We start from the raw sequence: 25,991 nt of genomic DNA on the forward strand, positions 1-25,991 counted from the left end.
TGTATTGCTCCTCATGTAGTTTAATGTATTCCTGGGGGTTTATCATTGGACATAAGGTAAATCTAATGAAGTTGCTGTGCTGTTATATTGGAGAAAGTAATTTAGCTCTGTATAGGTTCTTTCTTTCACTTCAGGTCTTTATCATATTACTGTACGGTACAGCTCTGTCTGGGCGGGAAGTACTAAAGGGAAAATGCGGTAAAACCCCCCTTTTCGGGGTATTTACCACATTTTCGTATGTACTAACCCCCGGCCGCTGCATTTTTGCCGCTGAGAGTATCGCCATATTTTGATGCCGATACCCTGTAGAAGACTATGGGCTTCTTACCACCAGCCGCCGCTTCCACCGCCCCGCACAGCTGATGCCGACCCCCCTTCCCCGGAATCCCTCCATCCCTCCATCCAGGCAGTCCTGGTCCGGAAAGCTAAACTCCTCCCCCTAGCAACACAGCTGGAGGTCCTTCCAGCTGCAGGGAGGAGGTGGAGGCGCGAGGGACAGCCTGCTGCCTGATTCCCGGCCTGTGAGGAGAATGAGACCCCAGGGAGGTGACGGGGACACCCCGCACACCACCTCACAGGTATCGCGGGGGGCCTCCGTCATCACATACGTTAGTACATATGTGAGTAGCATCGCTGCGGTGGGCGGGGATGTATGTTAATACCTCCCGCCCTCTATGCCTAAATTTGCAGAGACTTTGTCAGTGTTTAAAGCCTTCAGTCCTGTGTTACAGGTGGCTAGAAGTCCCTTTACTCAGTCAGTGGAGGGCTATATTGCATACAGGCTTTGCAGCAGAGAAGTGTATCAACCGGTCACATTGTGCTGGCTCAGTCAGAAGTTATTAGCCTACTAACGACTGCGGGTAAAGACAGAGGAGACTGTTGCCCCCCGTTACTATCTGTCTCCTGATGTGAGAGAGGTCCGGTGAGTTTGTACAGACCTCTCCTTTACGCAGCGCTGATCGTCTACATTAAGCTGCTGGTGATGCTCCCATGACTGACCGTCCAGCCTCCTCTAGAAGGGAAATGCAGGCACCTGAACACTGACTGGTGCTTATGCCTCTCCACTCCCTTGTCCCCTGAGCGCTGTTCCCGCTGTCACCGATCCCTGTCAGTGCTCCCGCCTATTCTGCTGCTCCGTCTCCCGCTGCCTCAAGCTGCCATGATCCTGTCTGCTCTCCTGAGAGCACGAGGTCCGTCTCTCACATGAGGTCAAATCCTCTTCTCAGCTCCTTAGGCTCAGGATGCCTCTACGATCTCAGCTGCCGCCTGTTGCTGGCTCCCTCCCCCTGCTCAGGGATATGGGGGGGGGGGGGGGGAAGGTAACCGCACTGGGGGTTTCTAGAAAAGTCTCTGGCACTTTCTCTGACCGTGTACATTTCCTTATGTATATCTGCACAATAATACATTTAATACACATCTGTAAATGTACTCTGCCTCTTTCCCATAACTCCCATTACGTGGATGGAGGTTACACAAGTAAAAAGAAAAGTTGTATTGTAGCGCTGTAATACAACTTTTCTGTTACGTCCTAGAGGATGCTGGGGACCCCATTAGAACCATGGGGTATAGACGGGTCCACTAGGAGCCATTGGCACTTTAAGAGTTTGAGAGTGTGGGCTGGCTCCTCCCTCTGTGCCCCTCCTACCAGACTCAGGGGGGAGTAGTGTCCGCCCTGCGGGGTCTGAGCCACTATCTCAGCTGACAGGACACTGAGCTCCTGAGGGGATTGATCGTTCCCCACCACAGGGGATCACTCACCCCAGCAGCATGCCGCCACCCCCTTACAGAGCCAGAAGACTTGTGACGAGTTAGTCACCGGCCCCCTAGCAAGCGGGGAGCCAGTGTGAAGATGTCGGCAACAGGGTATGGAGCGCAGTATTAACTGCGCTCCAGGGCTCAGCGGTACACAGTGCGGCGCTGTGAGATCACTGCCAGCACATACCTCAGGCCAGTATAATTCAAACAGAGGGCGGGAAGCAGCGCCATGAAAGGGGGCGGAGCTTCAGAGCGGACCCAGCAGCGTTCAGCGCCAATTTCCCTGCCTGCAGAGACGCTGAAAGGGAGAGCTGTCTTACAACGGTACCAGGGTGTTGTAGAAGGGGGGGGGGGGGAGGGGAGGAGGCTGTGTACATACTGTGTAACCTATTAAGGTGCACAGTCAGCGCTGGGTAGTGGCTGTTCTCTATCCAAGAAGCACTGTGTGTGGATTGGCTCCAATCTCTGTGTCTCTCTTGGCATTCTTGGGGGGAAACTCTGTCTGCCTTTCCATGTGTGTGTGTGTGGAGTGTTTGTGGTCCCCATTAAGCTATGTCCAGGGACTCTGTGTCATATGCTGCAGAGGATATGTCCTCTGAGAGGATCCCATTCTGTGTAATCAGGATTGCACTGTTTTAGCACAGGTCCCAGCAAGGGAGCCTGAGTGGTTAGCCTCTCTTAAGTGCATGATTTCTCAAATTTCTACTGGAGTGGCACAAAATGAGTCTGCAACTCAGGTTTTACAGAACTCAATGGCTGTTTGGTCCGCTTCTGTTGCCTCCGGTCCCCCTGACGTACGCTCCCAAAAACATGCTCTTGCCCTAATTATGCAGGATGACACGGATACCGACTCTGACACGGCAGACGGGATGGGGATGTACTGCAGGGGGCGGCATCTCGTACAAAAGGGGTGCAGTTGATGATAGAGGCCATTAGAGATGTATTCAATATTGCTGATACAACACCTGAGTAGGTTGAGGAGGCTTACTTTACACACAATAAGAAAGTCTCGCTAACCATCCCTGCGTCAAAAGAATTAAATGCTATTTTTGAAAAAGCCTGGGAAAACCCGGAGAAAAAAATTCAGATTCCTATAAAGGTTCTGGTTGCTTTTCCTTTCCCTGAGGAAGATAGGAAAAAATGGTTAAATCCACCCATAGTTGACGCATCTGTATCCAGACTCTCAAAAAGGTGGTTTTACCTGTCCCAGGATCTACCGCGTTAAAAGAACCGGCTGATCGCAAAATTGACGCTACGCTCAAATCCATTTACACGTCTTCAGGGGTGATACTACGTCCTACTATTGCCTGTGCATGGATTTTCAAAGCTATAATAAAGTGGTCAGGCACGTTACTTGAAGATTTAGATACAATGGATAAGGGTGATGTTGAATTGTTTTTACTTAACATTCAGGATTCTGCTGGATTTATGGTGGAATCCATGAAGGACCTGGGTTCGATGGCTGCAGGGGTATCTTCCATGTCTGTCTCAGCTCGCAGAGGACTTTGGCTACGCCAGTGGTCTGCCGACGCGGAATCCAGGAGAGGTGTGGAGACCCTACCCTACACAGGTCAGGCTCTCTTTGGGGAAGCGCTGGATGCGTGGATTTCTACAGCTACCACGGGTAAGTCACCTTTTCTTCCGTCAGCTGCACCGGCTACGAAGAAACCTTTCACTTCTCCTGCATTGCAGTCCTTTCGGGCTACTAAAGCAAGAAAGACCAAGCCATCTAACACCTTCTTTAGGGGAGGTCGGCCGAAATCCAAGAAACCTGCTGCCGCAGGTTCCCAGTAACAGAAGCCTGCTTCAGGTACGCCTAAGTCCTCAGCATGACGGTGGACCGTGCAGCCTGGAGGTGGGGACGAGACTCAGGCATTTCAGCCATGTCTGGGTGTCGTCCGGCCTGGATTCCTGGATGCAAGATAGTGTCCCAGGGGGTACAGGCTGGAGTTTCAGGATCTCCCTCCTCACTGAATCTTCAAATCAGGCTTGCCAGCTTTGCTGGCGGACAGGGCTATCCTACAGGAAGCCATCCAGAAGTTGGTGGAGTCACAGGTCATTGTACCAGTTCCACCACATTTGCAAAACAAAGGTTACTATTCGAACCTTTTCGTGGTACCGATACCGTATGGTTCGGTCAGGCCCATTTTGAACTTAATGTCACTAAACCCCTTTCTGAGAGAGTTCAAGTTCAAAATGGAGTCTCTGAGGGCAGTGATATCAGGTCTGGAGGAAGGGGAATTCCTGGTATCCCTGGATATCAAGGATGCGTACCTCCACATTCCGATTTGGCCGCAGCATCAAGCTTTTCTCCGATTCGCACTGTTAGACCGTCAATTTCAGTTCCAGGCCCTGCCATTCGGCCTCTCCACAGCAAAGAGGGTATTCACCAAGGTGATGGCGGAGATGATGGTTCTCCTCCGCAGACAGGGGTTGAACATAATTCCGTATCTGGATGATCTGCTGATATAGGCATCGTCCAAGTAGAAGCTGTTGCAGTCCATTGTTCTCACGACCCATCTACTCAGGGAACACGGTTGGATCCTGAATCTTCCAAAATCACATTTGGAGCCAACCAGGAGGTTGTCCTTTCTGGGGATGATCCTCGACACGGAAGTGCAGAGGGTGTTGCTCCCAGAGGAGAAAGCGTTGGTGATACAGACAATGGTCCGGGATGTCCTGAAGCTAGCCTGGGTGTCGGTTCATCAGTGCATTTGTCTTCTGGGGAAGATGGTGGCCTCTTACGAGGCTCTGCAGTACGGGAGGTTTCATGCTCGGCCCTTCCAACTGGATCTCCTGGACAAGTGGTCGGGATCTCATCTGCACATGCACCAAAGAATACGTCTGTCGCCAAAGGCCAGGCTTTCACTCCTCTGGTGGCTACAATTACCTCACTTTCTGGAGGGCCACAGGTTCGGGATTCAGGACTGGATCCTTCTAACCACAGATGCAAGTCTCCGGGGCTGGGGAGCAGTCACTCAAGGGGAGACCTTCCAAAGAAGGTGGTCAAGTCTGGAAGCCGGCCTGCTGATAAACATTCTGGAACTAAGAGCCGTCTACAACGGTCTTTTCCAAGAGTCCCATATTCTGCGAGATTGTCTGATTGCACTTGAATGGCCCAATGTAACAAAAGTAGCTTACATAAACCGACAGGGCAGAACGAAGAGCAGAGCTGCAATGTCAGAGGTAACAAGAATCATCCTCTGGGCAGAAAACCACGCTGTGGCGTTGTCAGCGATCTTCATTCTGGGTGTAGACAACTGGGAAGCGGACTTCCTCAGCAGACATCCAGGGGAGTGGGGACTCCATCTGGAGGTGTTCACGGAGGTAACAGACCTTTGGGGAGTACCTCAAGCTTCGGCGGTATTGTTCCAGGTCGAGGGACCCACAAGCCGTGGCGGTGGACGCCATAGTGACTCCGTGGGTGTTCCAGTCGGTGTACGTGTTTCCTCCACTTCCACTCATTCCAAGAGTTTTAAAACTCATAAGGAGAACAAGAGTTCAGGCAATCCTCATTGCTTCGGACTGGCCAAGAAGGGCTTGGTATGCGGATCTTCTGCTAGAAGAGCCGAGGTCTCTCCCTCTTCGGGAGGACCTGCTACAGCAGGGGCCGTTCGCTTATCAAGACTTACCGCGGCTACATGGAGGTTGAACGCCAGATATTAGCTCGGAAGGGCATTCCGAACAAGGTTATTCCTACCCTGATACAGGCTAGGAAAGGAGTAACGTCTAAACATTACCATCGTATTTGGAAAAAATATGTATCCTGTCGTGAATCCAAGAAGTTTCCTATGGTGGAGTTTCAACTGGGACGGTTTCTCCTCTTCCTGCAAGTGGGTGTGGATATGGGCCTGAGGTTGGGATCCGTAAAGGTCCAGATTTTGGCCCTATCAATTTTCTTCCAGAAACAATTGGCTTCCCTCCCTGAGGTTCAGACTTTTCTGAAAGGGGTTCTGCACATCCAGCCTCCCTTTGTGCCGCCTACGGCGCCCTGGGATCTTAACGTGGTGTTACAGTAACTCCAATCGGATTGGTTCGAGCCTCTACCGGAGGTTGAGGTCAAGTTTGTCACGTGGAAGGCTGTCACTTTGTTGGCCTTAGCTTCTGCTACACATATGTCAGAGTTGGGGGCTTTATCTTGTAAGAGCCCCTACTTGATCTTCCATGAAGATAGAGCTGAGCTCTGGACACGTCAGCAGTTCCTTCCGAAGGTTTTGTCGGCATTTCATATCAACTAACCTATTGTGGTGCCAGTTGCTACTGACTCCTCAATTTCATCAAAGTCCTTGGATGTTGTAAGGGCTCTGAAAATCTATGTGAAGAGGACTGCTCGTCACAGAAAATCGGACTATCTGTTTGTCCTGTATGATCCCAAGAAACTTGGGTGTCCTGCTTCTAAGCAGACAATCTCTCGCTGGATCAGGTTCACTATCCAGCATGCGTATTCTACGGCAGGATTGCAGTGTCCTATGTCTGTTAAGGCCCACTCTACTCATAAGGTGGGTTCTTCCTGGGCAGCCGCCCAGGAAATCTCGGCTTTACAGCTTTGTCGAGCGGCTGCTTGGTCAGGGTTGAACACGTTTGCTAAGTTCTACAAGTTCGATACTTTGGCCTCTGAGGACCTTAAGTTTGGTCAGTCAGTTCTGCAGGAGCCTCCGCGCTCTCCCTCCCGTTCTGGGAGCTTTGGTACATCCCCATGGTACTAATGTGGACCCCAGCATCCTCTAGGACGTAAGAGAAAATAGGCTTTTAATTACCTACCGGTAAATCCTTTTCTCGCAGTTCGTAGAGGATGCTGGGCGCCTGCCCAGCGCTATGTTTTCCTGCAGTGGTTACTTAGTTCAATACTACTTAGTTCTTGGTTAAGGTACTGTTTTGTTACTAGGTAAGTAATATTGTTCAGCCGCTGCTGCTGTTTCAAGCTAGTTAGCTTGGTTTGCCTTGTGTGTGAGCTGGTGTGAATCTCGCCACTATCTGTGTGAAATCCTTCTCTCGAAGTTGTCCGTCTCCTCGGGCACAGTTTCTAGAATGGGTCTGGTAGGAGGGGCATAGAGGGAGGAGCCAGCCCACACTCTCAAACTCTTAAAGTTCCAATGGCTCCTAGTGGACCCGTCTATACCCCATGGTACTGATGTGGAACCCAGCATCCTCTACGGACTACAAGAAAAGGATTTACTGGTAGGTAATTAAAATCCTATTGTTTCTTTTTACTTGGCTAAACAAATAGGGTTGAGTTACCCCTATATTAACTGCTGAACAGGAATTGATTTGATAAGCGCTGGGTCAAATTTGTGTTACTGACTCCACCCACTGCGCAGTGGGTGGGTATTTTGCTGCCACCACCAGGTCGCACCACCGGCCCTGTAACCACTTTACTGCTCAGGCTCCTACCTGTACCGCTTGCTGCTGTGTATGTGTGGACATGCTGCTGACACATCTCCAGGTTGGCGTTGGCTGGTTGCCCACTGACCATTGACCAGGCCCTTGCATCGGTAGGTGGCAGAGGGCAGAGCTGAAGATGCTGGACTCGCTCCAGGACAGGCAGAGAACAATAGTGTGTTTGTCACATTCCTGGTAGTCGCAAGATGAAGGCAGTGGTCTTGAGGCAAGATGTTTATTGTTCAGTCTTAAAAAAGACCCTCCCCCTTTTGCAAGATGGACACAGCATACAAGATATTACAGCTGTGGTAGAGTGACTGTAAGGTGACACAAGGGTGGTAGAGTGACTGTAAGGTGACACAACTGTGGTACAGTGACTGTAAGGTGACACAAGGGTGATACAGTGAATGTAAGGTGACACAAGGGTGGTAGAGTGACTGTAAGGTGACACACGGGTGGTAGAGTGACCATGAGGGGCACCTGCACACTACCTGCAGGTGTAGCTCAGTATTTCTATGCATTCATGTCATTAATTCTAGATATGAGCAGAGAAAGCGTCTGCTAGGCGTCTCAATTCACTGTGTGTTGTTTGCAGCTCCTCTATCTCCTACCTGCAGCCAGAGGAACCAAGCAGTCCCCTCTTCAGGAAAGCAGTGCCCTGTCTGCCAACATCACTGAACAAGGCCCAAAAGAAAGCATCTCATCTACTCCTGGATGAGCTACAGACAGAGATCCAGGTACCTAACACAAGGAAAGCAAATTATGCTATAAAAGCACCATCTCTTATTATCCAGGAGAGGAGGGACAGGTGAGGCTGAGGATTAGAGGAGAGTAGGGACAGGTGAGACTAAACATTAGAGGAGAGTAAGGACAGGTGAGGCTGAGGATTAGAGGAGAGGAGGGACAGGTGAGCCTGAGGATTAGTTGAAAACAGAGACAGGTGAGTGTGAGGATTAGAGGAGGGACGGGTGAGGCTGAGGATTAGAGTAAAGCAGGGACAGGTGAGATTGAGGCTTAGAGGAGAGCAGGGACAGGTGAGGCTGAGGATTAGAGGAGAGCAGGGACAGGTGAGGCTGAGGATTAGAGGAGAGCAGGGATAGGTGAGGCTGAGGATTAGAGGAGAGCAGGGACAGGTGAGGCTGAGGATTAGAGGAGAGCAGGTACAGGTGAGACAAAGCATTAGAGGAGAGCAGGGACAGGTGAGGCTGAGGATTAGAGGAGAGCAGGGACAGGTGAGACTAAGCATTAGAGAAGAGCAGGGACAGGTGAGGCTGAGGATTAGAGTAGAGCAGGGACAGGTGAGGATAAGGATTAGAGGAGAGCAGGGACAGGTGAATCTGAGGATCAGAGGAGAGCAGGGACTGGTGAGGCTGAGGATTAGAGGAGAGGAGGGACAGGTGAGGATTAGATGAGACCAGAGGCAGGTGAGTTTGAGGATTAGAGGAGGGACAGGTGAGGTTGAGGATTAGAGTAGAGCAGGGACAGGTGAGGATGAGGATTAGAGGAGAACAGGGACAGGTGAGCCTGAGAATTAGTGGAGAGCAGGGACAGGTGAGGCTGAGTATTAGAGGAGAGCAGGTACAGGTGAGGTTGAGGATTAGAGGAGAAGAGGGACAGGTGCGGCTGAGGATTAAAGGAGAACAGGGACAGGTGAGCCTGAGGATTTGAGGAGAGGAAGGACAGATGAGGTTGAGGATTAGAGGAGAACAGGGACAGGTGAGGTTGAGGAGAGCAGGGACAGGTGAATTTGAGGATTAGAGGAGAGCAGGGACAGGTGAATCTGAGGATTAGAGGGGAGCAGGGACTGGTGAGGTTGAGGATTAGAGGAGAGCAGGGACTGGTGAGGCTGAGGATTACAGCAGGGCAGTGACCGGTGAGTGAGTATGAGAGTAGGGCAGTGATAGTGAGTCTGAGTATTAGAGTAGGTCAGTGTCAGGTGAGAGTATTAGAGCAGGGCAATGACAGGTGACAGTATTAGAGTAGGGCAGTGAAAGGTGAGAGTATTAGAATAGGGCAGAGATAGTTGAATCTGAGTAGTAGAGTAAGGCAGTGACAGGTGAGTGAGTATGTATTAGAGTAGGGCAGTGACAGGTGAGACTGAGGATTAGAGGAGAGCAGGGACTGGTGAGGCTAAGGATTAGAGGAGGGCAGTGACAGGTGAGTGAGTATGAGAGTAGGGCAGTGATAGTGAGTCTGAGTATTAGAGTAGAGCAGGGCAGTGACAGGTGAGTGAGTATTAGAGTAGGGCAGTGATAGGTGAGTGAGTATTAGAGTAGGGCAGTGACAGGTGAGTGAATATTAGAGCAGGGCAGTGTCAGGTGAGTATTAGAGCTGGGCAGTGACAGGTGAGTATTAGAGCAGGTTAGTGACAGGTGAGTGCATATTAGAGCAGGGCAGTGACAGGCGAGTGCGTATTAGAGCAGGGCAGTGACAGGTTAATGAGTATTAGAGTAGTGCAGTGGCAGGTGAGTGAGTATTAGAGCAGGGCAGTGACAGGTTAACGAGTATTAGAGTAGGGCAGTGACAGGTGAGTGCGTATTGGAGCAGGGCAGTGACAGACAAGTATTAGAACAGGGCAGTGACAGGTGAGTGAATATTAGAGCAGGGCAGTGACAGGTGAGGTGAGTGAGTCTTAGAGCAGGGTAATGACAGGTGAGGATTAGAGTAGGGCAGTGACAGGTGAATATTAGAGCAGAGCAGTGACAGGTGAGTGAGTATTGGAGCAGGGCGGTGACAGGTGAGTGATTATTACAGCAGGGCAGTGACAGGTGAGTGAGTATTAGAGCAGGGCAGTGACAGGTTAACGAGTATTAGAGTAGGGCAGTGACAGGTGAGTGAGTATTAGAGTAGGGCAGTGACAGGTGAGTGAGTATTTGGGCAGTGACAGGTGAGTATTAGAGTAGGGCAGTGACAGAAGAGTGAGTATTAGAGCAGGTCAGTGACAGGTGAGTGCGTATTAGAGCAGGGCAATGACAGGAGAGTGAGTCTTAGAGCAGGGTAGCGACAGGTGAGGATTAGAGATGGGCAGTGACAAGTGAGTGAGTATTAAAGGAGAGCAGGGACAGGTGAGTATTAGAGTAGGGCAGTGACAGGTGAGGTATAGAGATGGGCAGTGACAGATGAGTATTAGAGCAGGGCAATGACAGGTGAATATTAGAGCAGAGCAGTGACAGGTAAGTGAATATTAGAGCAGGGCAGTGACAGGTGAGGTGAGTGAGTCTTAGAGCAGAGTAATGACAGGTGAGGATTAGAGTAGGGCAGTGACAGGTGAGTGAGTATTAGAGCAGGGCAGTGATAGGTGAGTGAGTATTAGGGTGGTGACAGGTGAGGGATTATTACAGCAGGGCAATGACAGGTGAGTTAGTAATAGAGTAGGGCAGTGACAGATGAGTATTAGAGTAGGGCAGTGACAGGTGAGTGAATATTAGAGCAGGGCAGTGTCAGGTGAGTATTAGAGCAGGGCAGTGACAGGTGTGTGAGTATTAGAGCAGGGCAGTGACAGGTGAGTGAGTATTAGGGTGGTGACAGGTGAGGGATTATTACAGCAGGGCAGTGACAGGTGAGTGAGTATCAGAGTAGGGCAGTGACAGGTGAGTGAGTATTAGGGCGGTGACAGGTAAGTGATTATTACAGCAGTGACAGGTGAGTGAGTATTAGGGCGGTGACAGGTGAGTGATTATTACAGCAGGGCAGTGACAGGTAGTGAGTATCAGAGTAGGGCAGTGACAGGCGAGTGAGTATTAGACTAGGACAGTGACAGGTGAGTGAGTATTAGAGCAGGGCAGTGACAGGTGTGTGAGTGTTAGAGCAGGGCAGTGATAGGTGAGTGAGTATTAGGGTGGTGACAGGTGAGTGATTATTACAGCAGTGTAGTGACAGGTGAGTGAGTAATAGAGTAGGGCAGTGACAGGTGAGTATTAGAGCAGTGAGAGTTGAGTGAGTATTAGAGCAGGGCAGTGACAGGTGAGTGATTATTACAGCAGGGCAGTTACAGGTAAGTGAGTATTAGGGCGGTGACAGGTGAGTGAGTATTACAGCAGGGCAGTGACAGGTAAGTGAGTATTAGGGCGGTGACAGGTGAGTGATTATTACAGCAGGGCAGTGACAGGTGAGTGAGTATTAGAGTAGGGCAGTGACAGGCGAGTGAGTATTAGAGTAGGACAGTGACAGGTGAGTGAGTATTAGAGCAGGGCAGTGACAGTTGAGTGCGTATTAGAGCAGGGCAGTGACAGGTTAATGAGTATTAGGGTAGTGCAGTGGCAGGTGAGTGAGTATTAGAGCAGGGCAGTGACAGGTTAACGAGTATTAGAGTAGGGCAGTGACAGGTTAGTGCGTATTAAAGCAGGGCAGTGACAGGTGAGTGAGTATTAGAGTAGGGCAGTGACAGGTGAGTGAGTATTTGGGCAGTGACAGGTGAGTATTAGAGTAGGGCAGTGACAGAAGAGTGAGTATTAGAGCAGGTCAGTGACAGGTGGGTGCGTATTAGAGCAGGGCAATAACAGGAGAGTGAGTCTTAGAGCAGGGTAGCGACAGGTGAGGATTAGAGATGGGCAGTGACAAGTGAGTGAGTATTAAAGGAGAGCAGGGACAGGTGAGTATTAGAGTAGGGCAGTGACAGGTGAGGTATAGAGATGGGCAGTGACAGGTGAGTATTAGAGCAGGGCAATGACAGGTGAGTGAATATTAGAGCATGGCAGTGACAGGTGTGTGAGTGTTAGATCAGGGCAGTGATATGTGAGTGAGTATTAGGGTGGTGACAGGTGAGGGATTATTACAGCAGGGCAGTGACAGGTGAGTGAGTAATAGAGTAGGGCAGTGACAGGTGAGTGCGTATTAGAGCAGGGCAGTGACAGGTTAATGAGTATTAGGGTAGTGCAGTGCAGGTGAGTGAGTATTAGAGCAGGGCAGTGACAGGTTAACGAGTATTAGAGTAGGGCAGTGACAGGTGAGTGCGTATTAGAGCAGGGCAGTGACAGATGAGTATTAGAGCAGGGCAGTGACAGGTGAGTGAGTATTATAGGGCAGTGACAGGTGAGTGAGTATTTGGGCAGTGACAGGTGAGTGAATATTAGAGCACGGCAGTGACAAGTGAGTGAGTATTAAAGGAGAGCAGGGACAGGTGAGTATTAGAGTAGGGCAGTGACAGGTGAGGTATAGAGATGGGCAGTGACAGGTGAGTATTAGAGCCTGGCAATGACAGGTGAATATTAGAGCAGAGCAGTGACAGGTGAGTGAATATTAGAGCCGGGCAGTGACAGGTGTGTGAGTGTTAGATCAGGGCAGTGATAGGTGAGTGAGTATTAGGGTGGTGACAGGTGAGGGATTATTACAGCAGGGCAGTGACAGGTGAGTGAGTAACAGAGTAGGGCAGTGACAGGTGAGTATTAGAGCAGTGAGAGTTGAGAGAGTATTAGAGCAGGGCAGTGACAGGTGAGTGATTATTACAGCAGGGCAGTGACAGGCGAGTGAGTATTAAAGTAGGACAGTGACAGGTGAGTGAGTATTAGAGCAGGGCAGTGACAGATGAGTGAGTATTAGAGCAGGGCAGTGACAGGTGAGTGAGTATTAGGGCGGTGACAGGTGAGTGATTATTACAGCAGGGCAGTGACAGATGAGTGAGTATTAGAGCAGGGCAGTGACAGGTGAGTGAGTATTAGAGCAGGGCAGTGACAGGTGTGTGAGTAATAGAGCAGGGCAGTGACAGGTGAGTGAGTATTAGGGTGGTGACAGGTGAGGGATTATTACAGCAGGGCAGTGACAGTTTAGTCCAGGCCTGGCCAACCTGTGGCTCTCCAGCTGTTGTAAAACTACAAGTCCCATCATGCTTTGCCACAGTTTTGCTATTAGGGAATGCTAAAACTGTGGCAAGGCATGCTGGGATGTGTAGTTTCACAACATCTGGAGAGCCACAGGTTGGCCAGGCCTGGTTTAGTGAGTATTAGAGCAGGGCAGTGACAGGTGAGTGAGTATTAGGGCGGTGACAGGTGAGTGATTATTACAGCAGGGCAGTGACAGGTGAGTGAGTATTAAAGTAGGACAGTGACAGGTGAGTGAGTGAGTATTAGAGCAGGGCAGTGACAGATGAGTGATTATTAGAGCAGGGCAGTGACATGTGAGTGAGTATTAGGGCGGTGACAGGTGAGTGATTATTACAGCAGGGCAGTGACAGGTGAGTGAGTATTAGAGCAGGGCAGTGACAGGTGAGTGAGTATTAGAGCAGGGCAGTGACAGGTGTGTGAGTATTAGAGCAAGGCAGTGACAGGTGAGTGAGTATTAGGGTGGTGACAGGTGAGTATTAGAGCAGGGCAGTGACAGTTTAGTGAGTATTAGAGCAGGGGAGTGAGTATTAGGGCGGTGACAGGTAAGTGATTATTACAGCAGGGCAGTGACAGGTGAGTGAGTATTAGAGTAGGGCAGTGACAGGCGAGTGAGTATTAGAGTAGGACAGTGACAGGTGAGTATTAGAGCAGGTCAGTGACAGATGAGTGAGTATTAGGGCGGTGACAGGTGAGTGAGTATTAGAGCAGGGCAGTGACAGGTGAGTGAGTATTAGGGCGGTGACAGGTGACACAGAGTAACAGTAGGTGATCCACCAGGTTATTACATGGGAGTATGTGGGAGTAAAGCCGAAGACAGAACGCAGTGCTGGGCGGGTCCTGCTGCAGAACTCCTAGGTGTAATGTGTTGCTATGTTGCCGCAGCCTCTGTTCCGTGAGATCCCATCCCGGCCATGGCTGGCCAGTTCAGATACTGTGCGCGTAATCTGTGAGAAGATGGAAAACTTCAACCAATACCTGTCCAAGGCCAGAGCTCCCGTATTTCAGGTCAGTGTCTGCGTTAGAGCGCCTCCCTCTGGCTTATATATATAATTATAGTGTTTCTTCATCACTGCTGGAGTCTCTGCTGGTTTCACTTAATCTACCATTTACAGACCTGCCGTATACATACTAGCTGCCCACATTGACCTGTCCCATAATCCTTCTATGTAAACGGTCACATATACCAAGACTGTCCGGCAACTGCCATATGATTCATTACTGACAAATAGTCCAAAACTGCCCAATATGGTCACCCGTGTGATTGGTTACACCAGGTGTCTCGTCTCCCTGTGGTCACCCGTGTGATTGGTTACACCAGGTGTCCCGTCTCCCTGTGGTCACCCGTGTGATTGGTTACACCAGGTGTCTCGTCTCCCTGTGGTCACCCGTGTGATTGGTTACACCAGGTGTCCCGTCTCCCTGTGGTCACCCGTGTGATTGGTTACACCAGGTGTCCCGACTCCATGTGGTCACCCGTGTGATTGGTTACACCAGGTGTCCCGTCTCCCTGTGGTCACCCGTGTGATTGGTTACACCAGGTGTCCCGTCTCCCTGTGGTCACCCGTGTGATTGGTTACACCAGGTGTCCCGTCTCCCTGTGGTCACCCGTGTGATTGGTTACACCAGGTGTCTCGTCTCCCTGTGGTCACCCGTGTGATTGGTTACACCAGGTGTCCTGTCTCCCTGTGGTCACCCGTGTGATTGGTTACACCAGGTGTCCCGTCTCCCTGTGGGTGGTCACCCGTGTGATTGGTTACACCAGGTGTCCCGTCTCCCTGTGGTCACCCGTGTGATTGGTTACACCAGGTGTCTCGTCTCCCTGTGGTCACCCGTGTGATTGGTTACACCAGGTGTCCCGTCTCCCTGTGGTCACCCGTGTGATTGATTACACCAGGTGTCCCGACTCCATGTGGTCACCCGTGTGATTGGTTACACCAGGTGTCCCGTCTCCCTGTGGTCACCCGTGTGATTGGTTACACCAGGTGTCCCGTCTCCCTGTGGTCACCCGTGTGATTGGTTACACCAGGTGTCTCATCTCCCTGTGGTCACCCGTGTGATTGGGTTACACCAGGTGTCCCGTCTCCCTGTGGTCACCCGTGTGATTGGTTACACAAGGTGTCCTGTCTCCCTGTGGTCACCCGTGTGATTGGCTTACACCAGGTATCCCATCTCCCTGTGGTCACACGTGTGATTGGTTACACCAGGTGTCCCATCTCCCTGTGGTCACACGTGTGATTGGTTACACCAGGTGTCCTGTCTCCTGTGGTCACCCATGGGATTGGTTACACCAGGTGCCCGGATGTGAATACAGTAGATTTGCTGTCTTGTTCCCTAGTACCTCCTTGCACAGACTGAGCGGATGATTGCCATTGAGTATGCCAAGGCTCTCATGCACAGTAAGCTGGTATGTCGGAGCTGTGGGGAGAGACAGCAGCTGGCCGAGAGGATGTCTATGGATGCTGAACAGCTGGGATCTTCTCTCCATAGAATGGTAAGGTGTGTGGGTTCTGCCTACAGACAGGAAGGGGAAGGGAATCTCATGGAAGTGTGATGGTATAAGGGGATGTGTGGCAGTGTGTCTGGGGTGATGGTATGGGGGGGGGGGGGGGATGTGTGGTAGTGTGGCCACGGTGATGGTATGGGGGGGATATGCGGCCAGGGTGATGGTATGGGGGGGATGTTCGGCCTAGGTGATGGTATGGGGGGATGTGCAGCCAGGGTGATGGCATGGGTGGGGATGTGCAGCCAGGGTGATGGCATGGGTGGGGATGTGCAGCCAGGGTGATGGCATGGGTGGGGATGTGCGGCCAGGGTGATGGTATGGAGGGGGGATGTGTGGACGGGGTGATGGTATGGGGGGGGGGGTGGCAGTACGGCCAGGGTGATGGTATGGGGGGAATATGCGGCCAGGGAGATGGTATGGGGGGATGTGCGGCCAGGGTAATGTTATGGGGGGATGTGTGGCCATGGTGATGGTATGGGGGGTTGTTTCGGCCAAGGTGATGGTATGGGGGGATGTGCAGCCAGCGTAATGGTATGGGAGGGATGTGCGGCTAGGGTAATGGTATGGGGGGGGTGTACGGCCAAGGTGATGGTATGGGGGGGTGTGGCAGTGTGGCCAGAGTGATGGTATGGGGAGATGTTTAGCAGTGTGGCCGGGGTGATGGTATGGGGGATGTGTGGCAGTGTGTCCGGAGTGATGGTATGGTGGGGGGGGGTGTATGGCAGTGGCCAGGGTGATGGTATGGGGGGGATGTATGGCAGTGCGACCGGGGTGATGGGATGGGGGGGATGCGCGGGCATGGTGATGGTAAGGGGGGATGTGCTGCCAGCGTGATGTTATGGAGGGGATGTGTGGCAGTGCGGCCAGGGTGATTGTATGGGGGGATGTGTTGAAGTACAGCCGGGGAGATGGTATGTGGGGGAGATGGTATGTGGGGGGAATGTGTGGCCAGGGTGATTGTATGGGGGGGGGGGGATGTACGGCCGGGGTGGGGGTATGGGGGGGATATGCGGCCAGGGTGACGGTATGGGGGAATTAGCAGCTGGGGTGATGGTATGGAGGGGACAGTGCGGCTAGGGTGATCGTATGAGGGGATGTGTGGAAGTGCTGCCAGTGTGATGGTATAGGGGGATGTGTGGCAGTACGGCTGGGGTGATGGTATGGGGGGGGGGGATGTACGGCCAGGGTGATGGTATGGGGGGGATGTTCGGCCAAGGTGATGGCATGGGGAGATGTGCAGCCAGGGTGATGGCATGGGTGGGGATGTGCGGCCAGGGTGATGGTATGGGGTGATGGTATGGGGGGGGATGTGTGGACGGGGTGATGGTGTGGGGGGGTGTGGCAGTACGGCCAGGGTGATGGTATGGGGTGATGGTATGGGGGGGGATGTGTGGACGGGGTGATGGTGTGGGGGTGTGTGGCAGTACGGCCAGGGTGATGGTATGTGGGGAATATGCGGCCAGGGTAATGTTATGGGGGGCATGTGCGGCCAGGGTAATGTTATGGGGGGATGTGCGGCCAGGGTGATGGTATGGGTGGGATGCTCGGCCAGGTTGATGGTATGGGCGGGATGTGCGGCCAGGGAGATGGTATGGGTGGGATGCTCGGCCAGGTTGATGGTATGGGGGGGATGTGCGGCTGGGGTGATGGTATGGGGGGGTTGTGTGGCAGTACGGCTGGGGTGATGGTATGGGGGGGTTGTGTGGCAGTACGGCTGGGGTGATGGTATGGGGGGGATGTGTGGCAGTACGGCCGGGGTGATGGTATGGGGGGTAGGATGTGCAGCCAAGGTGATGGTATGGGGGGGGGGGATGTGTAGCCAGGGTGATGGTATGGGGGGGGATGTGTAGCCAGGGTGATGGTATGGGGGGGGGGGATGTGCGGCCAGCGTGATGGCATGGGAGGGAAGTGTGACCAGGGTGATGGTATGGGGGGGGATGTGTGGCCAGCGTGATGGTCTGGGGGGGATGTGTGGCCAGGGTGACGGTATGGGGGGAATTAGCGGCTGGGGTGATGGTATGGGGGGATGTGTGGCAGTGCAGCCAGTGTGATGGTACGGAGTGGATGTCTAGCAGTGTGTCCGGGGCGATGTTATGGTGGGGGGATGTATGGCAGTGTTGCCAGGGTGATGGTATGGGGGGATGTGTGTGGCCGGGTGATGGTATGAGGGGAGGTGTGTGGCCGGGGTGATGGTAGGGGGTGAGGGGATGGCAGTGCAGCCAGGGTGATGGTATGGGGGGATGTTTGTGGCCGGGTGATGGTATGAGGGGAGGTGTGTGGCCGGGGTGATGGTAGGGGGTGATGGTATGAGGGGAGGTGTGTGGCCGGGGTGATGGTAGGGGGTGAGGGGATGGCAGTGCAGCCAGGGTGATGGTATGGGGGGATGTTTGTGGCCGGGTGATGGTATGAGGGGAGGTGTGTGGCCGGGGTGATGGTAGGGGGTGATGGTATGAGGGGAGGTGTGTGGCCGGGGTGATGGTAGGGGGTGAGAGGATGGCAGTGCAGCCAGGGTGATGGTATGGGGGGATGTTTGTGGCCGGGTGATGGTATGAGGGGAGGTGTGTGGCCGGGGTGATGGTAGGGGGTGATGGTATGAGGGGAGGTGTGTGGCCGGGGTGATGGTAGGGGGTGATGGTATGAGGGGAGGTGTGTGGCCGGAGTGATGGTAGGGGGTGAGGGGATGGCAGTGCAGCCAGGGTGATGGTATGGGGGGATGTGTCACCGTGCGGTGAAGAACCGAAGCCAGTGGTGACCAGCCCTATAACAGTCATCTCCTGTGTATATTCACCATCTTGTATGATACAGATTGGATTACCTCCAGCACTTGTTATAGGGTGATGTGACCGGTATATGGAAGGTATAGAGAGTGTCACACTGCGCTTGTCTCCTTAGTAAAAAAGTATGAAGTATGAAATTAAATGTGTGATATATTAAATATATGTATATACACAAAAGAATGATATATAATAAAAATATATATTTATAAATAAATCCAATATGGATATAGTGGACAAATAATAACTCACAGTATGAAGACTGTTTAACAGGCGAAACCGGTCGATTCCAGCACTAACGATCCTGTCTGCCGGCAGACTTTTGGACCTTTGGACTTTTACCTACATTCAGCAGCCTGGTCCTGCCCATACTGTGAGTTATTATTTTATGGACTTTACAGACTACTTTTGGGACTTTTTGGGCTTTATCGCTCAGCATTATTTGTCCACTATATCCATATTGGATTTTTTGATACCTAATATTATCTATGAGGTGTGGGGTGAGAGTAAACCGCCCTCCAGAAGTATCTACTCCCCAGTTACACCGATATTTATGTTATATGTTTCTTTGTCTGTTCAATATATGTTTGTATACCGGTATTAGGCCCTATGTACATATAGATTATTTCTCTCCACTTTATAAAGAAATATTTTTATTATATATCATTCTATTGTGTATATACATATATTTAATATATCACACGTTTAATTTCATACTGGAGATTTACATTTGTATTTTTTACTAAGGAGGCAAGCGCAGTGTGACACTTTCTTTACCTTACATATATCTATAGAGGGAGTGTGGACCCCCCTTATTGTCACTTACAGCAGCTACTTTCTTTAGCTAGTGGTCAAACGCAGCCCTCTAGTCACCGTGAGGCAGATGTATTAACCTGGAGAAGGCATAAGGAAGTGATAAACCAGTGATAAGTGCAAGGTGATAAACACACCAGCCAATCAGCTCCAATATGTAAATTAACAGTTAGGATCTGATTGGCTGGTGCCTTTATCACCTTGCACATATCACTGGTTTATCACTTCCTTATGCCTTCTCCAGGTTAATACATCTGCCCCCTTGTTTCTGATGTGACCGGTATAACGGTTCTTCTCGCCCTATGTGGGGCAGCAGTTATGGGGACTATGGATTGCTAGGTGATGTTTCTCTTGTTGCAGGGGCTGGAGGGTGCTACTGTCTGTGTCCCCCTCATCCTCTCCCTCCAGAAACTGTTTGCACTGAAAGATGCGGCGCTGCTCAGCCTGGAAGTGTCTGAATTAGTAACAGCATATCCGGATATCAGGTGAATGAGGGGTGTAGTGGCTGCTCTTTGTGCATTGCTGCAAGTAACAATTTGTAGTCCTTGTAGTTGTCTATATAATTCCCGCAGTGATTCTCCTCTGGAATTGTCCGGAATCTCCCAGTACGCCATACGCATGGGGAACATCAACAAGTGATGGAGGGTAACAGTGACTGATACATTTTGTTACATCAGTTGTCACTAGTTGGGTATCGCACATTTCAGGCCTGATTGTCAGCTTCATATCCCTTGCAACTGAATGAATGTGCCACATCCCTGCCCTGGCCTGCGGTGGTCCTGCCCTGGCCTGCAGTGCTTCTGACCTGCCCTGACTTGCAGTGATCCTGCCCTGACTTGCAGTGATCCTGCCCTGACTTGCAGTGATCCTGCCCTGACTTGCAGTGATCCTGCCCTGACTTGCAGTGATCCTGCCCTAACTTGCAGTGATCCTGCCCTGACCTGCAGTGGATCTGCCCTGATCTGTAGTGCTCCTGTCCTGACCTGCAGTGGTCCTGCCCTTACCTGACCTGCAGTGGTCCTGCCCTTACCTGACCTGCAGTGGTCCTGCCCTTACCTGACCTGCAGTGGTCCTGACCTGACCTGCAGTGGTCCTGACCTGACCTGCAGTGGTCCTGACCTGACCTGCAGTGCTCCTGCCCTGACCTGACCTGCAGTGCTCCTGCCCTTACCTGACCTGCAGTGGTCCTGACCTGACCTGTAGTGGATCTGCCCTAACCTGCAGTGCTCCTGTTCTGACCTGTAGTGGTCCTGCCCTGACCTGCAGTGGTCCTGCCCTGACCTGCAGTGGTCCTGCCCTGACCTGCAGTGGTCCTGCCCTGACCTGCAGTGGTCCTGCCCTGACCTGCAGTGGTCCTGCCCTGACCTGCAGTCATCCTGACCTGACCTGCAGTGGTCAGGGCAGGGATGGGCCTTATTTTGAGTTGCACAGATCTTGAAATGCAATGTGGCTGCTACATTAACTGGGTGCAAGCTTTGGTGGTGGTCTGATGGCGATTTCTGCACCTGTGCCCAGACCACATCTATACAGTGGATTTAAGGCAGCAGATATCTGGAAATGCAGGTAACGGGCATACACAGGTATAGAGACAGGTCAGTTGCATTTACTCTGGGATCAGGGAATCAAATGGAGTCCGGTCACTGACACACACTTTCAGTATATATATTATTATCCATTATTTATATGGCGCCACAAGGGATCTGCAGCTCCCAGTTACAGAGTACATACATAATAATAATCACAATAGGAAAATAGACTTTGAAGACATTAATAGGACAAGTACAGGGTAAATAAACAATTAGCAGCCGCGGACACTGACAGAAGTATCGGGGGGCAAAAAAATGCGGGAAATGGGGCCGACGAAGATGGTGTACAGTAAGAGAAGGAAAAGCACATGAGGGAGTTTCTGACTTTCACGGTTGTAAATATAAATGAGCGTTAATAATCAGGTAAATGTATAGAGATGTAAATGTGAGACGTCTTAATGTAAGTAAATATGAATCCATGGTTCTTGGCGTTATCCGAGGAGCACCCGCAGCAGAAGATACGGTAAAAAGTGACAGGACCATTTTTGTAGTTTATTACATTTTACACACTGGAGGTGCAATCCAGATTTTGATCCGATTTTCTGTTTGAGCGTTATCGTTCACGCAACGCAAGCCACGCTTCAGTAATGATGTCATTATGTCAACCCCCTGTTCACGCCCTTAGAGGAGAGTTATTAAATTTCTGATGTAGTTTTCCTATTTCCCACTTGAAGAATACCTGTGTTACATTTCATCTTCCTAACATACACTATCGGGAAGTAAGAGAATTAATGATCAGTCAGTGAGTGTGTTAGGGAGGGAATGAGTCAGTGAGTGTGTGAGTGATCAGTCAGTGAGTGAGTGTGTGACTGAGTGAGGGCTATCGCATTTAGATTCTTGTCACTCCTTACTTGGTATACAGTATGATTGGTTTTTAGTAAGGTGGACACAGGTAATGGTTCACAGGTGGATGCTTTTTATGTAAGGTATTACCGGCTTATTTGTTTTTTCCCTCCAAATTTTACACACAATGGTGGTCATTCCGAGTTGATCGCAGCCAGCAACTTTTTGCTGCTGCTGCGATCAACTAGTCCACGCCTATGGGGGAGTGTCTTTTAGCATAGCAGGGCTGCGATCGCTTGTGCAGCCCTGCTAAGCTAAAAAAAATTCAAACACAAGTAGACTAGCCCTGGACATACTTACCCTGTGCGACGATCTCAGCAATGCAGGAGCCGGCTTTGACGTCAGACATCCGCCCTCCGTTCTTCTGGACACGCCTGTGTTTTCAAATCCACTCCCCGAAAACGACTGGAAACGCTGCGGTGACGCCCAGGTCCGCCTTCTTCCTGTCCATCTTCTTTGCGGTCCGCTATGCGACCGTTTCCTTCTCAAGACACAACGTAACCCGGCGACCCCTGTCACCGGGCAACGCCGCGCACGCGCACTGCGGCCACCATGCATGCGCATTCTGCACCCGTTTGCAGCACAGTGATGAACCGCTGCGTGCGAATGGGTCGGAATGACCCCCAATACCCCAAAATGACAACGTGAAAGATTTTTTTTATTTAGATTTTTGCAAATTTATTAAAAATAAAACACGAAGAAATCACGTGTACATAAGTATTCACAGCTTTTGCTCAATACTTTGTTGATGGACCTTTGGCAGCAATTACAGCCTCAAGTCTTTTTGAATATGATGCCACAAGCATGGCACACCTACAGATGGAGCCTCTGTTATCATTGCTATACAGCATACGCAGCGTGCCTGGGCGCAAGGAGGCGCGCCTAGTCGTAGGGAGGCTCACAGAGCGTTTGGCGCTACCTTTGAGTGTAATACCTGCGATCATCCACCAGATGTCGCTTTTTTAAATCACCATTGTGCATGCGTGTGGTCTCCATTAAAATACAATACTGAACTACAGTGCAAGAACTACTTTCCTGGTGCGTCTCATTACGTTACAATATGCTACAGTATGTCAAACAGTATATAGGGGGTCATTCCGACCCGTTCACGCTCAGCGGTTCTTCGCTGTGGTGCGAACGGGTCGGAAATGCGCATGCGCGGTGGACGCATTGCGTACCCGCGTCATTGCCTGGGGACGATCATCGCTGGGCTACGACGCCACCAGTGGCAAATGTGATCACAACGGCGATCGCAAGAAGATGGACGGGCGGGAGGCGTTCCGGGGTGGATACTCACCGTTGTCCAGGCGTGGTGAGTCCAACGCAGGCGTGTCGAGGTGTTTAGAGGGCGGATGTCTGACGTCAGGACCGGGACCTTCATCGCTGGAGCCGTAACTCTTACCCTGGTCTTGTTTAGCAGGAAACTTTTTAGCATAGCAGGGCTGTGCAAGCGTTTGCAGCCCTGCTATGCTAAAATACACTCCCCCATAGGCGGAGATCAGTTGATCGCACCAGCAGCAAAAAGTTGCTTGGTGCGATCAACTCGGAATGATGGCCATAGTACTGTATTTAGTACAGTATATTCAGATGCAAATAGTACAGTATATACAGACGCAAACAAACGTGATAAAGCCACAGTATAGTCCATTGACGTTAGGGATATGTGAGCGTCCAAGTCCTGCAGACAAATCAACAAATCAAAATAGTAGTGTATACAGATGCAAACGAATGTGTTACAGGTATGGTCTATTGATGTTAGGGATATGTGAGCATCAAAATCCCGTAGCCATTACGGCATAATCAAAAGCATTGGGCTTATGTATCTGTCATACTGCAACGTGTCCGATTGGTGAAGTGTGCCGCTTCCCATGCTTAGAGTCCCGGGTTCGATTCTCAAAGTGTGAATGCATGTTAATTTTTTCCTGACACTATTAATTTTTTTATTTTTTTATTTATTGTAATATACCGTCACATTCAATAGAAGTGTGCACACAAGTTTTACATTTAAAGCAGGGCAAAACTGCAGGAGCGTATCTAAAATACACAGCGGCTATTGGAATAAGCGAGCTGTATGCACCGTACGGTACACATATTGTACAATACTGTAGCAGGCCAGACTCGATTGACATGGCTGCCGCCCGTGACCCTGCGCCTCTTGGAAGCCCTCAGCTATAGAGTGAGCGAAAACATCGGTTTTGCAAGAATCAGGGCAATGCTGAAGGAGCGTCTCAATACCCTAGTTATATTACACAGGCGCAATAGGGATAAGCGAGGCCTATGCACATTACAATACACCAGACTTAATCGCATAGCAAGTTAACAAGATGGCTGCCACCCGTGACCCTGCGCCTCTTGGAAGCCCTCAGCTATGGAGCCAACGACGGCATCAGTTTTGCAAGAGTCAGGGCAATGCTGAAGGAGCGTCTCCATACCCTAGCTAAAATACACAGCAGCAATGAGGTCCGGTAGACTGAGCAATTAATAAATATAGTATATACAGATGCAAAACAACGTGTTTAAGCTACAGTATGGTCCATTGAAGTTAGGGATACAGTATAGTACAGTATGTGAGCGGCCAAGTCCCGTAGCCATTAAGGAATTATCAAAAACCAATGGGAAGGGATCACTGCTTACATTTACTATACACATGAGCTTATGTATCTGTCATTAGGTGTCGTGTCCAGTGGCGCACCCAGGGGGGGGGGGTTTCCGAGCACCCAAAAACCCCCTCCACCAAAAAAAAAAACAACTTTTTTTTTTTTTTTTGCTGGCTGTCTAGCTTCCTCTGCAGCCTGCTTTCTTCCTGGTGGCAGTTGTAAGTGCTTAATAAAAGTTTACTTTATTTTAATTATAGTACATATATATCCATGTGCAATTTGTGCATACATATATACACATGTATATACATACATACATACATATAAACACACACACACACATGATATAAAAACATGCATATATATATACGTGTACTGTATGTGTGTGTATATATATATTTATGCATGTTTAATATGCTATGTGTATATTATGTGTATATATATATATACATACATACATAGGTGTATATACAGTGTATATATATGTGTAGAGAGATATATATATATATATATATATATATATATATATACACACACAAACACACACAAACACACACACACTAGTTTTACTGACCCAGCATATACTGGGTCACCTCAGTCCCCACCCCTGTGCTTGGCTCCACCCAGTTCTGGAAACCCCCCCCCCCCCCCCCCCCCATGCAAATCCTGCGTTTGCCACTGGTGTCCGAGTGGTGAAGTATGCCACTTCCCATGCTTAGAGTCCTGGGTTCGAATCCCTAAGTGAGAATGCTTGTTGTTTTTTTCCTGACACTTTATGATTTTTTTTTTTTCTATTGTAATATACCTTCACATTCAATAGATGTGTGCACACAGGTTTTACATAAATCAGGGTTAATCTGCAGGAGCGTCTCATTATGCTATCTACAATACACAACGGCTATTGGGATAAGCGAGCTCAATGCACCGTACGGTACACATACAGTACTGTAGCAGGCCAGACTCGATTGACATGGCTGCCACCCATGACCCTGCGACGCATGGAAGCCCTCATCTATGGAGCCAGTGACAGCATCAGTTTTGCAGGAGTAAGGACAATGCTGAAGGAGCGTCTCAATACCGTAGCTAAAATACAAAGCGGCAATGAGGTCCCGTTGAATGAGCAATTAATATATATAGTGTAAACAGACACAAAACAACGTGTTTAAACTCTTCCCATTGGTGTTTGTGAATGCCGTTATGGAACTTGGACGCTCATATTGTACAATAAACAGTAGAATATCCCTAACATCAATGGACCATAGTTTTAACACGTTCTATAGCTGTGGCTCTAACATGATTTGTGTCAGTATACACAATTTATATTAATCGCTCATTCTTCGGGAATTATAAACTCACAGAACCCTTACATCATAAGAACCTTTGTTTTACACGTTCTCTTGCATATGTATACACTATTATAATTGATTTATTGGTTACTTTTTGTGTGGAAATGAATGAATAATTTCTGCAGAACTCGATATCACACCGTTTTGTTTTTTTTTTTGCTTATTTGGTATTCTTATTATACTGTTTATTTATTTTCCAGTAAAGGGTTAACATTATACTATAACTACTATACCCTTTACATGGTCAGAATGGTCAATGATTATAGATAATTATTCATAAATACCGTCATTATCTACAAGACCTTCTGTTGAATACTTTGTCTTATATGTCTTGGTATCAACAATATTTTAATTATAATCTACTTAATAAAAGTTAAGTTTTAATTTTTTCATAAAACATAAAATACATACAGGTTGAGTATCCCATATCCAAATATTCCGAAATACGGAATATTCCGAAATACGGTCTTTTTTGAGTAGGAGTGAGATAGTGAAACCAGAGGCGTATCTAGGGTAGGGCGAGTGGGGCACGTGCCCTGGGCGCCTTGGCAGGCCCAGGAGAGGGGGGCGCCGCCG

At 49.9% G+C, this 25,991-nt stretch overlaps 1 protein-coding gene across 5 annotated transcripts in view; it reads left to right on the forward strand.

Annotated features, from left to right (window-relative positions):
- Nucleotides 1–25,991, forward strand: part of EXOC3L1 (exocyst complex component 3 like 1) — a 78,679-nt gene that overhangs the window by 49,148 nt on the left and 3,540 nt on the right. For 2 of the 5 annotated variants that reach the window (XR_010189516.1, XR_010189517.1), the window contains exons 9-12: nucleotides 7,730–7,871; nucleotides 13,836–13,958; nucleotides 15,289–15,449; nucleotides 19,404–19,528. Coding sequence is in view for 3 of the 5 variants with exons in the window: in XM_063945787.1 (XP_063801857.1) it covers nucleotides 7,730–7,871; nucleotides 13,836–13,958; nucleotides 15,289–15,444; nucleotides 19,404–19,528 (546 nt within the window). In the remaining 2 variants the exon portion in view is untranslated. The remainder of the gene's footprint in view (nucleotides 1–7,729; nucleotides 7,872–13,835; nucleotides 13,959–15,288; nucleotides 15,450–19,403; nucleotides 19,529–25,991) is intronic. The other 3 variants (XM_063945787.1, XM_063945788.1, XM_063945789.1) reach the window with 2 other exon arrangements.

Source organism: Pseudophryne corroboree, chromosome 11 (assembly GCF_028390025.1).
Source record: "Pseudophryne corroboree isolate aPseCor3 chromosome 11, aPseCor3.hap2, whole genome shotgun sequence".
In the NCBI taxonomy this organism is placed as follows: Eukaryota; Metazoa; Chordata; class Amphibia; order Anura; family Myobatrachidae; genus Pseudophryne; species Pseudophryne corroboree.